The following is a 15,495-nucleotide window of genomic DNA, read 5'->3' on the forward strand; positions in this document are numbered from 1 at the left end:
CAGCTGATCGTCATCTACGTGTTTTTCAATTGTCTTGCATATTTCAAGTTTTGTAATTTTTCCCTGTACTTCTATTGACAGTTCCTCGCATAACAACAGCAAGTCCGACTTTGACAATTTCATAAGGTCCATGACAACGCATTCTCCGCTTTGGCAATGCTATCTGCAAAATGTCGTGAGATTACTCTTTCTCAATTGACATACACTTCCCAGTTATTCTAGATTATTCTCACAAAATCTGAAGCCTGGCGAATCCCATACCAAAATGCTGAAACGCTTACCGTTTGAGAAAGTACGATGTCGCACGGTCCATCCCAGCTGCTGCCAACCAGTTGTTGGGGATGAGGGGTCCTTGAGTGAGCTGACTCTTTCAGCGCCGCAGGTCCCTTCTCCGAATGACGTTGTCGGACTTGGTTATGAAGGAAACTGTACAGGGATTTATTTTACATTATTTACAAGATTTAGGAACCAATTGATGGGTGATGGGGGAAGGCCGGAGGATCTGAGAAGATCTGAGGATGATCGAGGATTCCTTCCTCACGGCACTCGTCGTCCAGTTTAAAAGGGGTCCGGTCCCTAGGATTCCCCAGGTTCGAGGAGGTCTTCGCCAGGTTGGGCGTGGCCTAACTTGCGTTGTCGTACACACACACACACACCACTTCACATAGGACACGCCCCCGTCACATGCCTCGCCGGAGAGAGACGGTGCCGCTGGACAATCGCCCCCATCAGAGAGAGCGTTGTCTTCGCGTCCGAACGACAGTTCTCACGCTGTCAAGTCGGACATGTCTTCCAGGAAGTCTGAATGGGCGAGGCGCCGGCGAGCAGGCACAGTTGAAGGGGTGAGTCACCCTGCTCGGTTCTGGCGGTCGCTAACTGCCTCCGTGCCGCACGGTCGATTTTCCGGGAACAATGTTGTTTACAAACGGCAGCCGAATCCTCCGTCTCAAATCCAATAAACCAAACGTGGACCGGCCGTGGGAACCAAGATGTCTATCGCTGTGCAGTGACACCGGTTGCAGGTGTCCGGGCCGAATACGCAGCTGAATCAGACCACAGGCTGTCGCCAGAAACCATACAGCGGTAAACAACACGGAGTGCCGCCTCAGATTCCTGCTGGTGAAGGAGCCATTGCATGCACAGCTCTGCACTTGCTTTCCCGAGTGAAGACCATTCTAGCAACGACAAAGTCAACTGACACAGTGCTCCAAGAACAGTTTCGGGGGGTATCGAAGCCGACCGCGGCGGCCTGCGTTTTTATGGAGGAAAAACACAAAGGCGCCCGTGTGCTGTGCGATGTCTATGCACGTTAAAGATCCCTAGGTGGTCGAAATTAATCCGGAGCCCTCCGCTATGGCACCTCTTTCTTCCTTTCTTCATTCACTCCTTCCTTTATCCCTTCCCTTACGGCACGGTTCAGGTATCCAACGATATATGATACAGATACAGTGCCATTTCCTTTCCTCCAAAACCAAACATGATTATTAATATATTATTATTATTATTATTATTATTATTATTATTATTATTATTATTATTATTATTATTATTATTATTATTATTATTATTATTATTATTATTATTATTATTACTGACATATTTCCAAAAAATTGGCCAGCTTCCGGATCCAACTGCGTGAAGGTGCAGTGCGTAAGATTGTGCCCCTCGCAGAGTACCAGGTGCGCTTGAGGACAAGGTCAAAGCAGAGCTGAAGCGCATGGAGGAAAATGGCAATCACACGAGAGTCAGAACATACTGAATGGGTCCAACTATAGTGGTAATAAACAAAAAAGACGGAACTGTTCGCTTCTGCCTTGATCCACGGAACCTCAATACAGCACTAAAAAGGCAACAATATCGCATACCAGTTCCAGATGAGCTCTTTGCAAGCCTGAATGGCTCAACAGTCTTTGCCGTCCTTGATGCCAAGAGTGCTTTCTGGCAAGTAACCTTGGAAGAACCAAGTTCACGGCTTTGCACGTTCGCAACACATTGGGGCCGCTGCCGTTTCCTTCGAGTACCGTTTGGGCTTTGGACAGCCCCAGAGCTGTTCCAGCCGGCCATTGACAAGGAATTTGAAGCGCAGGTCATCTTGAAGCCGTATTTTGATAACATCCTGGTTGCCTCAAGGACTTCTGAAGAACACGAAATCCATCTGAGAACTTCTCTGACCATAACCAGACCAAACAACCTGAAGCTCAACAAATCCAAATTGAAGTTAGGACTTTCAGCCATTAAATATCTGGGTCACCAACTCTCCTCAAATGGGCTATCCCCAGACCCTGACAAGGTCAAATTTATTGAATCCATGTGAATTCCATGAAACAAATATGTCACCAAGACTGCAGACTTCTGCTCCGGCCATTGTGCTACAGCACTAAACTTATATATTTACCAGGCAAGCTGCTGACTGTGGCAGATGCATTGACAAGATCTCCAAAATCTGGATCCAAGATGGAAACTGCAGACTGTTGGTCTCCTGTCTGGTTCGAGTCGCCTACCAAGCTCAAGCAGATTCAAGAAGCAGCAAGTCGGGATCCACTCATGCAGCAACCAGCCAAGCACATTCAACAGGGATGACCTGATCGCCTTTATGATGTTCATCATATGGCAAGACCATACTTTCACATAAGGAGTGAACTGTATATCAAAGACTGCTTGATTTGCTGTGGTCAGCGGCTCGTCATTCCAGCAGTGGCACCAGGCTGATGTCCTTGAGAAACTCCATCAGGCACATCGGGGCATTATGGGTTGTAAAGGACTAGCAGGCCAGAGAGTTTATTGGCCCACTCTCAACAAGGATATTGCCACCCTTATCTCAAACTGTGATACCTGCCAATCCTCAGCAGCCATTGCTTGACAGACATCTGCCAGTACGACCATGGGAAAAGTTCGCCGTCGATTTATTTCACTGTCAAGGCAATACCTATAACCTTGTTGCTGACTACTTTTCAAAGTATATTGAAGTGAAACGCATGGAAACCACTCCGGCAACGTAAGTTATTTTTGTTCCTGAAGGCGGGACCATCTGTGCGAAAAGTGAGCGCGATTCTCTGCAGCGCGCCTTTGCGAACGGCGTCGTAAAGTCCGATCGCAGCTCGTCGCCTGCGTCCAACCTGCTAGATGTCAACGGGCCGCTCGCAGCGAACGCAACGACGGCAAGCGGCAGCCAATGCCGAGTTGCTGGCAGAAGTGCTAACTGCGATAAAAGCAATATTCATCCCATAGCCGCTTTGGTGCTGCGGTTGTCTTGTGCGGTTCGCCTGGCGTGTGCTAGCTCCGTTGCTGAAGGCGTCGCGCAAATCGAACGTATCTTTTCTCATGGGGCTGGTTCACAATAAATGGGTGCCGAGTGTAGCACCTTCATTTGAGTGCTGACCAGTCCCGAAGCGCCCTCAGCGGCGGCATCGATGCGAAACCAGCAAGGCTTAGCGACGAGCAGGGCAGCCAGGGAGCAGCGTAGTTCGCCGACCGGTGATCCGGACAGGCCGCCATTGGAATCTGAACCTGGCAACGTTTAACGCCAGAACTTTAGCTAGTGAGGCTAGCCTAGCAGTGCTGTTCGAGGAACTAGCGGGAATTAAATGGGATGTGATAGGGCTTAGCGAAGTTAGGAGGACAGGTGAGGCGTATACAGTACTAAAGGACGGACACATACTGTGCTATCGCGGGTTAGAGGATAGACGAGAACTAGGTGTGGGTTTCCTCATTAATAAGGATATAGCTGGCAACGTAGAGGAGTTCTACAGTATTAACGAGAGGGTAGCAGCTATAGTAATTAGGCTGAATAGGAGGTACAAGCTGAAAGTGGTGCAGGCCTACGCACCCACATCCAGCCATGATGACCAGGCCGTTGAAAGCTTCTATGAGGACGTAGAATCAGCAATGAATAAAGTAAAATCGCAGTACACTGTACTGATGGGTGACTTCAATGCGAAGGTGGGCAAGAAGCAGGCTGACGACCACGCGGTAGGTGACTATGGGATAGGCCCTAGAAATAGCAGGGGAGAGTTATTAGTCGAATTCGCGGATAGAAATAATTTACGGATCATGAATACCTTCTTCCGCAAACGACAAAACAGGAAGTGGACCTGGAAGAGCCCCAATGGTGAGATTAAAAATGAAATCGACTTCATACTATGCGCTAAACCTGGCATCATTCAGGATGTGGCCGTCCTCGGAAGGGTGCGTTGCAGCGACCATAGAATGGTAAGGTCTAGAATTAGCTTAGACTTGAAGAGGGAACGGAAGAAGCTAGCGAAGAAGAAGACCATTAACGAGTTAGCCGTAAGAGGGAAAGCACAGGAGTTTAGGATAGCGCTGCAAAACAGATACTCGGCTTTAACTGAGGAAGATGATCTTGATGTTCATTCAATGCACGATAACCTGACATCAATAATTACGGAGTGCGCAGTAGAAGTAGGCGGTAGGACAGTTCGAAAAGATACCGGGAAGCTATCTCAGGTGACGAAAGATCTGATTAAGAAGCGCCAAAACATGAAGGCATCTAACACTACGGATAGAATAGAACTAACGGAGCTATCAAAGTTAATAAATAAGCGCAAGGTAGCCGACATAAGGAAGTTTAATATGGAGAGAATCGAGCATGCTATAAAGAACGGAGGTAGCCTAAAAACAGTGGAGAGGAAACTAGGCATAGGTAAAAACCAGATGTATGCATTAAGAGACAAGCAGGGCAATGTCATTAGCAATATGGATAAGATAGTTAACGTAGCCGAAGAGTTCTACACAGACCTGTACAGTAGCCAATGTAATCAGAGCGCTAATGAGAAAGACAGCGGTGCACAGCAATGCGTCATCCCGCCAGTAACGAAAGATGAAGTAAAGAAAGCCTTAGAAGCAATGAAAAGGGGAAAAGCAGCTGGGGAGGATCAGGCAACAGCAGATCTGTTGAAGGATGGAGGGGAAATCGTGCTAGAGAAACTAGCCACCCTGTATACGCAATGCCTTATGACCTCGACTGTACCAGAAGCTTGGAAGAATGCAAACATTATCTTAATTCATAAGAAGGGAGACGCCAAGGACTTGAAAAATTACAGGCCGATCAGCTTACTATCCGTTGCCTACAAAGTATTTACTAAGGTAATCGCTAATAGAGTCAGGGCAACGTTAGACTTTAATCAACCAAATGATCAGGCAGGCTTTCGTAAAGGATATTCTACAATAGATCATATTCACACTATCAATCAGGTGATAGAGAAATGCGCAGAATATAACCAATCTCTATATATAGCTTTCATTGATTAGAGAAAGCATTCGACTCAGTGGAAACCTCAGCAGTCATACAGGCATTGCGTAATCAGGGGGTAGAAGAGCCTTATGTCAAAATACTGGAAGATATATATAGCAACTGCACAGCTACTATACCCCCGAATGCAGAAATGTAACTTTGCTCGAACTTAACTTCCATCGGTCTCAAGTGAGCTCCATCGTGTTTCATAAACCAAACTCGGCTTGAAGTGCGACTTGCAACCGGCTTGGCTCGATCCTAGTTCGGTCCAACTTCAAGTCGGCTGAGGAGCTTGCTTGAAGCTGACTTCGTCGTATTTTCCAACATGGCCACCTACCGATCGGACGTCGCGCGGAGGGTAGCTGCGTTCGAGTTCGCTTGCCACGCCATGGACGTAGTATTTTCTGAGGCCCATTCGTTGCCGAAGATTCCACGGCCAGCGTTACGAGATCTAGGGAACCCCATGGAGCCCTACGACGACGAGCAGTTCCTCGCCCGCTATCGGTTATCCAAGAACGCCGTGCGGGAGCTGCTCACCGTGTTGCCCCTGCGTGAAAGTCCCGACAACAGGGGACAGCCTGTTCCTCCGATGCTGCAGCTACTCCTGGCTTTGAGGTTTTATGGGGCCGGTACTTTCCAAACCGTCACCGGGGATCTGGTGCGGATTTCGCAGCCCACGGTGTGCCGCGCAGTTGGCAAAGTCACCTTGCTGATTGCCAAGCACCTGCGCCCGATGCTGGTGCAGTTTTCAGCCGTCTCGCAGTTTGAAAAGCTGATGCGGGACTTCTATGAGATCGGTGAATTCCCTGGTGTGACCGGCTGCATAGATTGCACGCATGTCCGCATCAACAGCCTGGGTGGTGCAGATGCGGAAGTCTACCGAAACCGCAAAGGCTATTTCTCCATCAATGTGCAGGTGAGCAATGAAAATTGAAATTCTCTGAACAGTTACCACTGTTCAGCTCATTCGTATTCGTTCGCGTCGTGTACGTGCTGTCATTTTATTTATTTCCCCGCGGTGCTACGAACGTACAGTCACAAGATTACTTGCCCGAAAGACGCGGGTTCGATCCCGGCCGCGGCGTTCACATTCCGATGGAGGCGAAATGCTGGAGGCCTGTGTACTGTGCGACGTCGTTGCACGCTGAAGAACGCCAGGTGGTAGAAATTTCCGGAGCCTTTCACTACGGCGTCCCACATAGCGAAATGTTTCTCTTCGGAATATGCGATCGAGGCCCAGCATTTTGTTTTAGTACTGCTTTATAATGTAGCTTTGTACTCCATGAAGAGTGTAGCTTCGTTCTCCATGCTCCATGAAGAGTAGCACTACATTCTAGGCGCTATATTACCACGCAATCACTGTGCAAATTCACCGCAAGGAAGGTTAGTTAATGTTTCCAATGACAGTGCATGACAAAGTTGACAAAGCTTGACCACACTTTCGAGCTGTGGCATTAAATCAACGCAGTATTCCTTTATACGTGCAGGTACCAAAAAGCCCACATAAAGACACGGAATGTGGTCGAAAGGACATTCGGTGTCTGGAAGCGCCGCTTCCCTTGTCTGGATATGGGGCTCCAGCACAAGCCGAAACAAGCTGCAGTGATCACAGCGTTTGCAGCCCTGCAGAACTTTGCATGTTTGATGAAGGAGCCACAGCCTCCTATTGAAAGCGCTCCCATCCAGGACGCTCCACCGGCTCGCACCAGCACGACAGCAGCGAGGCGGCCAGAGCACCTGCCACCTGTTGATGCTGTCAGCGACAGCTTGTCGGGAATGCAGGCACCACGGGTGCTCATCCAGAAGAGCTTCACATAGGTAAGAAATGCACAGTTCTCAACACTGTCCCATGCATTTTGAATAAAGCATGTTTATAATGCGCACTTGCTCATGCTACCCGTATCCCAACTTTTGTGCAGGAACTAAAGAAATGTTAGAGCAATGGGAACGACTAGCAGCAGTTCAAGCGGCGGGACGAAGAGGTCGACGAAGTGCAGCTGGGGATCCTGAGTGAGTCCTGAGAGTGTGCTCATCATGACGCTCTCTGATCTACGACCGCAGACCTTCACTGCGAATACACCCCTTTACACTAGAATTTTTTCTCAGCTTCGGAAGCTTTTAAGTTGCGAGCTTGTTGCATTAACAAACTGCTACTCTTCCACTTCTAGGTTCTGCATTTCTTGCTATAGTGTTCTATTTCAAATGCTATTTTTCAAGAACGCTGTATTGATCTTGCAGGAGGCGAATACCAGAAAAGCTCTTGTTGACCCTGCTGCTGAGGGTCTTAATGGCGCTCAGTTCATTTGTTTAAGAGCTGCTGTCTTGGCGGCTTTGCTTACACGCATGTGAAAAATTACCAGATTTGGTAAAGTACAACAGTTAGGCCTTAGGTGGAGCAGTCGCAGGGCTTGTGCACCTTTCCACAGAGCAAACATTTGTGCGGCTGCTTTGGTAGCGGCATGGAATTCAGGTTCCTCACAGCAAGTAGTTCTGCTACTTCATCTTTTCTACTTTCACCCTGCTTGCACTTCAAGCTTGGGCTCTTGCATGTCTTCCATGTGTTGAGTATAAATTTGTTTTTATGTCACAATTGTAATGACAAAGAAGTGCCCATGTGGCAGCGGGACTGCTCTCGGCGAGTGCGTGCTTCGGGTTGGTGCTGGTGGAACCGTTGACTGTCTGTGAACGCTGTTCTGCGCTTTGTACTTTTTGCCCGGAAAACCCATTGCACAATCATTAATTTCAAATATCCCTTTTACAACAAAACGAGACGTTCCCAATTGCCTACAATGATGAAATTCCAGATCACTGCGAAGTTTTGTTTTCTGGCTTGCCAACAGAAGTGTGTTATGAATCAGTTATTAAATTTCTCACTTTTTTTTTTGGCTGTATTGAGGTAAAAAAAAACTTGAGTGTATTCTTTTCATTTGGTTTGCTTTCAAGATGGTGTAGAACGGTCGAACCTTCAGCTGTCACACTGGAGCCTTCTTTTCAAGGAACGATGCTCGAGTGGTTTGTTGTTCATTGTCGCTCTCTCTCGTCTCTGTTCAAAGTGGGAGTTGGTTGTTGTCATTGTATGGTGCAAAAGGTCGATTCTTTAGGTCTGAAATGGGCTTCCTGACATGATCCACATGCCTCGTCCAGCTCAATCTCTTACAACAAAGTTGCATAACGGGCAGTAACTGGCACAGAGGAAGAAGCGAAAGAAGCAGCATATGTGCGGAGAGGATTCCAGGCATTGTTGTGTCATGGTGAAACATACCAACCTACAGTGTGTGACCTGTGAGCATTTTTAATTTCCAAGTGTAAAGGTCATGGTCGTACATAGAACTCCTGTAACTGTTGCTAAGGCTACACAATCTGTCTGCGAGCAGTTGCACTCAATATTCATTGTTCTCGAGCCAAATGCACCTGATGTTTGTTAGGTGCCTTGCTTTGCATGGCTGAATACAAACCCTAGATCATAAAGTGAGTCGTCATGAGCCAACACCAACAGTTAGTCGAGATCATTGTGTGCGGGCACTACTGATGTTTGGGAACGCCTTGCTGCCGCAGTCATGGTGGACCACTGAAAGATAATTTATGACCCCAGTAGTGTTTGCAACATTTTGTTTTGAGGGTTCAATGAATGGTTTGTGATATGACTAGGTAGCTACTTCCAGCTCGCAAGTGTTGTAGTGAAATCTTTTACATGCAAACACTTGGACTAGCGGTTCTTTTGATTTGTACATGCAGTTACTGGTTGGCTGTCACAGCTTAAATCTGGCTTTGCATTTGAGCCGGCCTTCTTGGAACTGTGCTGATTCCACTCATCGAGAACTGGCATGTTTTGAAATTGTTACATGGTTTGGCGGGGTTCGAAATGGCAGAACATGGGTGCCATCAGCAAGTGTTTCTTTGATGCATGCTTCTTTATAGTCTTTTTTTTGTCATGCCTAGTGCGGCTTGTCACAGGAATGTGGTGGCCATATATTTGAAGCAATAGATTACTTCAGCAAAGCGGGAGGATGTGGCATTGTATTGACTCAAGCTATGGGCCCACCTTGTAGACGGCATAGGAGGAATCACATTCTTTAAGGGTTTCGGTTCTTGAGTAGGAGGCACTAGCTGCGAGGGTTTAGGTTAGATGAGACAGCAAAGATAATGGAAGGAGTAGAGAGCGGTGTTGGCCTTTGAGCATTTATGTGGTGTTGACTTGCGTGAGCCAATATTGTTGACTTTTTATACATGGAAACTTTAACAATGTGGCCTGCAATTTTCCCTACTGGTTAATTTTGCAAGCAATGCCAGGGGAGGTTTTTCCTTCCTAGAGCAGCCATATTTGTAGCATACAGCAATGCGTATTTCTATGAATAAATTGCTGTTTGCATCCAAAGATCCATATAGCCATAGCAGCAGAAGTACCACGCAACCATCCTACCTGCCTCCTGCTATGCGATAGCTTGTCAGACTTGCATGCAAGGTGGTGACGGGGCTGTATGTCTGTTCCCACCGAGTCATGTGCTTAAAACGGTACATGTGCAAATGAAGTGTAGTTATGTGGATTTGCCACATAATATTTGTGCAAGCATTCACACAGCATTCCAGTTTCATTCAGTCATAGGCACCGTTTATTCTGATGCCTCTCGCAGCCTACGAAGCTGTTCAAGTTTGATTTGTTTTTCAATTTCTAAGATTTCCAATTTTTTTTTCTGGATATCAAGGAGTTTTTTCTCCTGCCGCTCTTGCAGAATACTGTTGTGGTCCTCTAGCATCAGCTGCAGACGCAGTCCATGCTCTTCGCGCAGTAAGGCCGCTCTATAGTCGTCCTCATCTGCCAGAGACCTTTCTAAAAGGGCCATCCGCCCTCTTGGAGCCCTGCCAGCGTCACCGGTGGCCACTGCTTCAGCAGTAGTGGGACCAGCGGCAGCTCCAGAAGCAACTGTAGCACTGCTGCAGCCTGCTGCAGCTGTGCTGGTAGCATCAGCAGGTTGCACAGTAGGAAAAAAGAGATTGCTCTCCTGCTCAATTGCTTCTGGAGTTGCCCCACTCTTACCAACAGCAGCCGCTGGTGACTGCGGCTCATCCACGAGCAGAGGTTCCCAGTCGTCTTCTGTAATAAAGAAAAGGTAAAAATTAGTTGGACAAATCTAAGCTTACAACACATTAGCTGTCTGCCTCAACAGCACAGATTGTTGGGTCAATTGGTGAAGAGAAATTATAACGAAAGCTTTATAATGTTCTTATATAAGGCACCACTTGCCCTTCTCAGCGCCAAATAGCTGCCGTTGTTTCTGGGGGCCCCAGTTTAGTCATTCTGTTTTGTTCTGCCATATTCATCACCTTTCACTCTGAATTATGCCTGATGACCTCACTTTATTTTTTTCTGCTGATACAGTAGTGATAGTCACGCAGGCCCCGAGTTTTACAAATGTGGTTATCCTCTAACTCTGCACCTGCAGCTTTTTTGCTCATTCAATGGGTTTCTTTTCAATTTTAGTATATTTGCTAGTTTGTACTCATGCGTGTCCTCTGGCCCAGGGAGCCAGTTATACGCCCTTCCTTTCTTCAAAATCATCAGCGTCTAGAACTTTGTCAATGCCAATGAACGCCGACAGCTTTCACTTTGTATATCCTGGAGTAGCTGAGCTAATCCACTTTCATTTTTTTTGCAAAGGTTTCCTTGTAATGCCTGCCTGCTTGCTTCGCCGCATATATGCGACACCAATGCCAAGGTGAGGCATACAAGAAAGGTGACAAATACTGCAGCCTGAGCCTGAGGGCTACAGAAAACATGCGCTTCGAGTGAAACCTCTGCATTGCAAAACTAACAATTTCCTTGAAACTAGCAGCCAAATTCGAAAAGGCTTTGAGCATTACACATAGGCAAGCTGCACCATTATTCACAACAAGAATGTTGTTACCTTATCCCTGGAGCACCATCATGTACAAGTACACAGAAATATGAAAATTTATGTGAAGGAGTGCATGCATAATGAAACTGCATTAAAGTTGGCATTCGTTTAAAGTGAGGCAGGAATGGCAAACAAGACTCAAAAACATCATCAGGAGAGAATGTCATAATGAATGCAGTTCAGGTTGCAGCACTGAATGCTTGCTCCCTCGGTGTCCGACGGTTAACCAACTCCTCGCCTTCCGCTACAGAAACACAGCATACCACTCACATGAATATAAGCCGTCAAGACAAAATGCCTTCAGAGTGCTGTCCAACAACATGCAGCTTGGAGCAGGTCATCATTTCGCACTGTCAACCAATGCAGCCTTTATCTGCACAAACATTCAGCCAACCACATGTAGAGCAGCTTTCCACAGTGTTGTATTAAATGAGATTTTTATAATTTGTTGTACATGAACTGTACAGTCCTCATAGCAGGTTCAAGGCAATAAAAAACATTGAAACAGCGTCAATTGACAGTACACGCTGCCGTTGTCATCAAAGGAATATAAAGAGAGGAGTGCTGTTTTTCTACAACATGCAAAGTGCTTTCTTTACCTGCATAATGGAATTCTTCATTGCCTGCTCCATCCACCATTGGCTGCAACAATCTTATAACAGGCAAACTTGCCACTGGTGGTAGGTCGATGCCTCCATCAGAGTCAGTCTGGTTGCCTACCCTGGTCATTATGTGGCTGGCAACAGCAATGACTTGCTCACTTTGAGCGCTCACAGTGCATTGAGCTGACCCTCCTCCTGAAAAGAAAAAAGACACCGCACACAGTGAAGCTACTCTTAATTTATAGACAATGCGCCATTAAAATATTTTGTTCATGAAGTGCCACACAAAAGCAACCAAAGGCACACCAATGCATGCAACTGTGTGTTGTTTTCGCTACGTTTTTGTGCCACCCGTCCCAGCAGTGCCAGGAATGAGTAAAGGTAGGTAGCTGTATGTACAGCCTTCCGGTTATTCAATAGTACCAAGCAACTGTCAATAGCGCGGCAAGTTTCCTCATGAACATGAAGGTCGCCAGTGTAGACACCGTCTGGTCTACGGTGCACCCAATTTGGCTTCGCGGCGCGATAGTATGCGAATGGTACCAACTCCGAGCAAAATCGTCCGTTGTCAGCTCGCTGCTGGCCAGGCGCGAGCCCTCCGTCCCACTGCACTGTCCGCTCATCATACTCATCATAGTCTTCTATGCAGCAGAAATCGCATGCCTTCGTACTGACTTGAATGTAGCAAACATTCTCTGTAGTTTTTAAAAATTACGGAGGCTGTTCAGGATACTGCTTGGGCATTATTTACACGATTAACGCAGGCTGCATTCATCTGCATTTGTAAATAAAGCAGAGTACACTGCACCGAAACGTTATTACGTGCCCATTTACGTGTTATCACACTGTTCCTAAAAAACTATGCATTCCAGTACACGTTGCTTACGCCGACCGAAGTAGAATAATCATGCCCTTATCCATGGCATACAAAGCATGCAGGAACAAACATTTGTAAACGGCCTGCAAGCCGCGCTCACCTGTCTTGTGGCGATCTCTCTTTTTCCTCGCGTCCTCTTCCTTCGACTTTTGTTTTGGTTGGCCCAGCATTTCTTGAGCTGATTGGGGTCACGTCGGGTCGCCCCGTGATTGCTGTTAAACAGCCTGGCAATTTCCTTCCAAGTGGCGTTTTTTTTTTGCCAGCGACGACACATCGTTTTTTTTGCACTCTAATATATTCCGACGTGCGTTAACCAAACACAATAACAATTCCTTTTCCTCGAACGTGAACTGAGGCGCTGGTCTCCGCTGGGAGCAGGAAAAGCATGGGAAAAACTGGCTATGGCTCAACTAGGATTGGCTCAATGTGGAGCACGTTGCCAGCCAAAAACGTCAATCAAGTGGAAGCAGCGGGTAGCACTGAAATGTAGTTTTTATTGTTAGCAATTTTCAGCGGGTCACTCACACCTAGTGCCTGTTTATGACTGCTGAACGAGATGCGTTGTTTTATATGAGCAAAATGGGCATTATTATAATAGATTGTTCAATACTCTCATCCCCAGACGAGCAATGCGCCCTCGCTTTCAAGCACGCGCTTAACTTGACGAAGCAAGTCAGGTTGAGCATCTATGAAACACGAAACCCAACTTGGCCGTTCTGAAGCCGCCTTGGTGCTTCGACTCGACTTGCCGAAGTTGAGTCCAAGCGCGAGCCAAGTTACATTTCTGCATTCGGGGGTAGTCCTCCATAAAGTCAGCAATAAAATTCCAATAAGGAAGGGCGTCAGGCAAGGAGACACGATCTCGCCAATGCTGTTCACCGCATGTTTGCAGGAGGTATTTCGAGGCCTGAATTGGGAAGAGTTGGGAATAAGAATAAATGGAGAATACCTAAATAATCTGAGATTTGCTGATGACATTGCCTTGCTGAGTCACTCAGGAGGTGAACTGCAAATCATGATCAACGAGTTAGACAGGCAGAGCAGATCGATGGGTCTAAAAATTAACATGCAGAAAACCAAGGTAATGTTCAACAGCCTAGCAAGGGAACAACAGTTCACAATTGGCAGCGAGAGCCTTGAAATGGTGCCGGAATACGTCTACTTAGGGCAGGTAGTGACAGCTGATCCTGATCATGAGAGGGAGATACTAGAAGGATAAGAATGGGGTGGAGCGCATATGGCAAATTCTCGCAGATCATGAGTGGCAGTTTACCAATTTCCCTCAAGAGGAAAGTGTACAACAGCATGATCTTACCGGTACTCACCTACGGGGCAGAAACGTGGAGGCTAACGAAAAGAGTTCAGCTTAAGTTAAGGACAACGCAGCGAGCCATGGAAAGAAAAATGATAGGTGTAACGTTAAGAGATCGGAAGCGGGCAGAGTGGGTGAGGGAACAAACACGGGTTAATGACATCCTAGTCGAAATCAAGAGAAATAAATGGGCTTGGGCAGGGCATGTAATGCGAAGGCAAGATAACCGCTGGTCTTTAAGGGTAACGGAGTGGGTTCCAAGAGAAAGTAAGCGTAGCAGGGGGCGGCAGAAGGTTAGATGGGCGGATGAGATTAAGAAGTTTGCAGGCAAAGGGTGGATGCAGCTGGCAAAGGATAGGGTTAATTGGAGAGACATGGGAGAGGCCTTTGCCCTGCAGTGGGTGTAGTAGGGCTGATGATGATGATGATGATGATCCCGCAGGCGGCGTCGTTGCCGAAAGCTCTACTCTTGCACAGGCATGCTGTCGTTGCTCGAATCTAGGAGGCAGCCTTTTTGGTAGCATGGCTGCTTTGTATTTTCTTATGTACCTGGAGTCAGTGAAACCCTTTCCCGAATCTTCAGGAAGCACGGAGTGCACATCGCCCACGTGCCAACAAGCAAGCTACGTGCCGAACTTGTGAACGTAAAGGACCCCCTGCCACGCGCCAAATTTCCTGGTGTGGTTTACAAAGTTCCCTGCAATGACTGCACATCCGTCTATATCGGCGAAACCGGGAACTTCCAGCGACGAATGAAAGACCATCAAGGCGACGTAAGGAACCATCGCGCATCAAAGAACTCTATCGCCGAGCACGTGCAGACCACTGGCCACGAGATAGCCTGGGACGAGGCGGAGATTGTAGCCACAGAAAGAAATAATTTAAATAGACTGCATCTAGAATCATTAGTCATCCAGACGACGAAAGATACTTTGAACAGGAATCAAGGCTCCCTTCATCATATCTACGCAAAAAGATTAGGAACAATCCTGAAGACTATATAATCCCGCCTTCTTCTTTGACAGTCTTATTGTGAACAAGGGTCCCGTACGGGACCCGAAACGTCATTTTCGTGTTTTTGACTTGGTCAGTGACCCAAACTTCACCCTGTTATTATGCTTCATCTTGACCAGACGGTATTCCGTCGAACGTTAGAAAACGTGAAGTACGCCGAGCCTGCCGGCAGGCTCGGCGTACTTCACGTTTCCAGCAGAAACCTGTGCTACCTGTGTATTGAAATGTGAAAGAAGGGAACAAGTTTTTTTATGTGAACTTACAACGCAACAGTCCGCTGATGTGACCACTCGGCACATTTCCCGTAGGAGTCTCAGAGACAATTTAAAAGCGCAAAATTAAGCCCTTCGACAAGCGCACCTTATGTTAACCTATAGTCGCCGAGGATTGCGTCATAAAAATGCGCCAAAGATTGCTCTTGACATAAATAATAAACCCTGGGATAAGAAATGTGAAAAATGTACCATTTTTGAAGCTCACTGACCAATACTGAGTTGCTGCATGGTAGAAGTAACAACGGTGATACGAGCAAGTTTCTTGCCCCA

The 15,495-nt window shown here is 47.0% G+C and overlaps 1 protein-coding gene across 1 annotated transcript; it reads left to right on the forward strand.

Annotated features, from left to right (window-relative positions):
* The first annotated feature begins 6,001 nt into the window (after positions 1 to 6,001).
* Positions 6,002 to 7,255, forward strand: LOC144131081 (uncharacterized). The gene is made up of 3 exons (XM_077664439.1): positions 6,002 to 6,167; positions 6,739 to 7,069; positions 7,171 to 7,255. Exons 1-2 carry the CDS (start codon positions 6,088 to 6,090, stop codon positions 7,067 to 7,069), a joined length of 411 nt encoding a protein of 136 aa, XP_077520565.1. The 5' UTR covers positions 6,002 to 6,087; the 3' UTR covers positions 7,171 to 7,255.
* The last annotated feature ends 8,240 nt before the right edge of the window (positions 7,256 to 15,495 follow it).

The sequence above is a fragment of the Amblyomma americanum genome, chromosome 1 (assembly GCF_052857255.1).
Source record: "Amblyomma americanum isolate KBUSLIRL-KWMA chromosome 1, ASM5285725v1, whole genome shotgun sequence".
Lineage (NCBI taxonomy): Eukaryota > Metazoa > Arthropoda > Arachnida > Ixodida > Ixodidae > Amblyomma > Amblyomma americanum.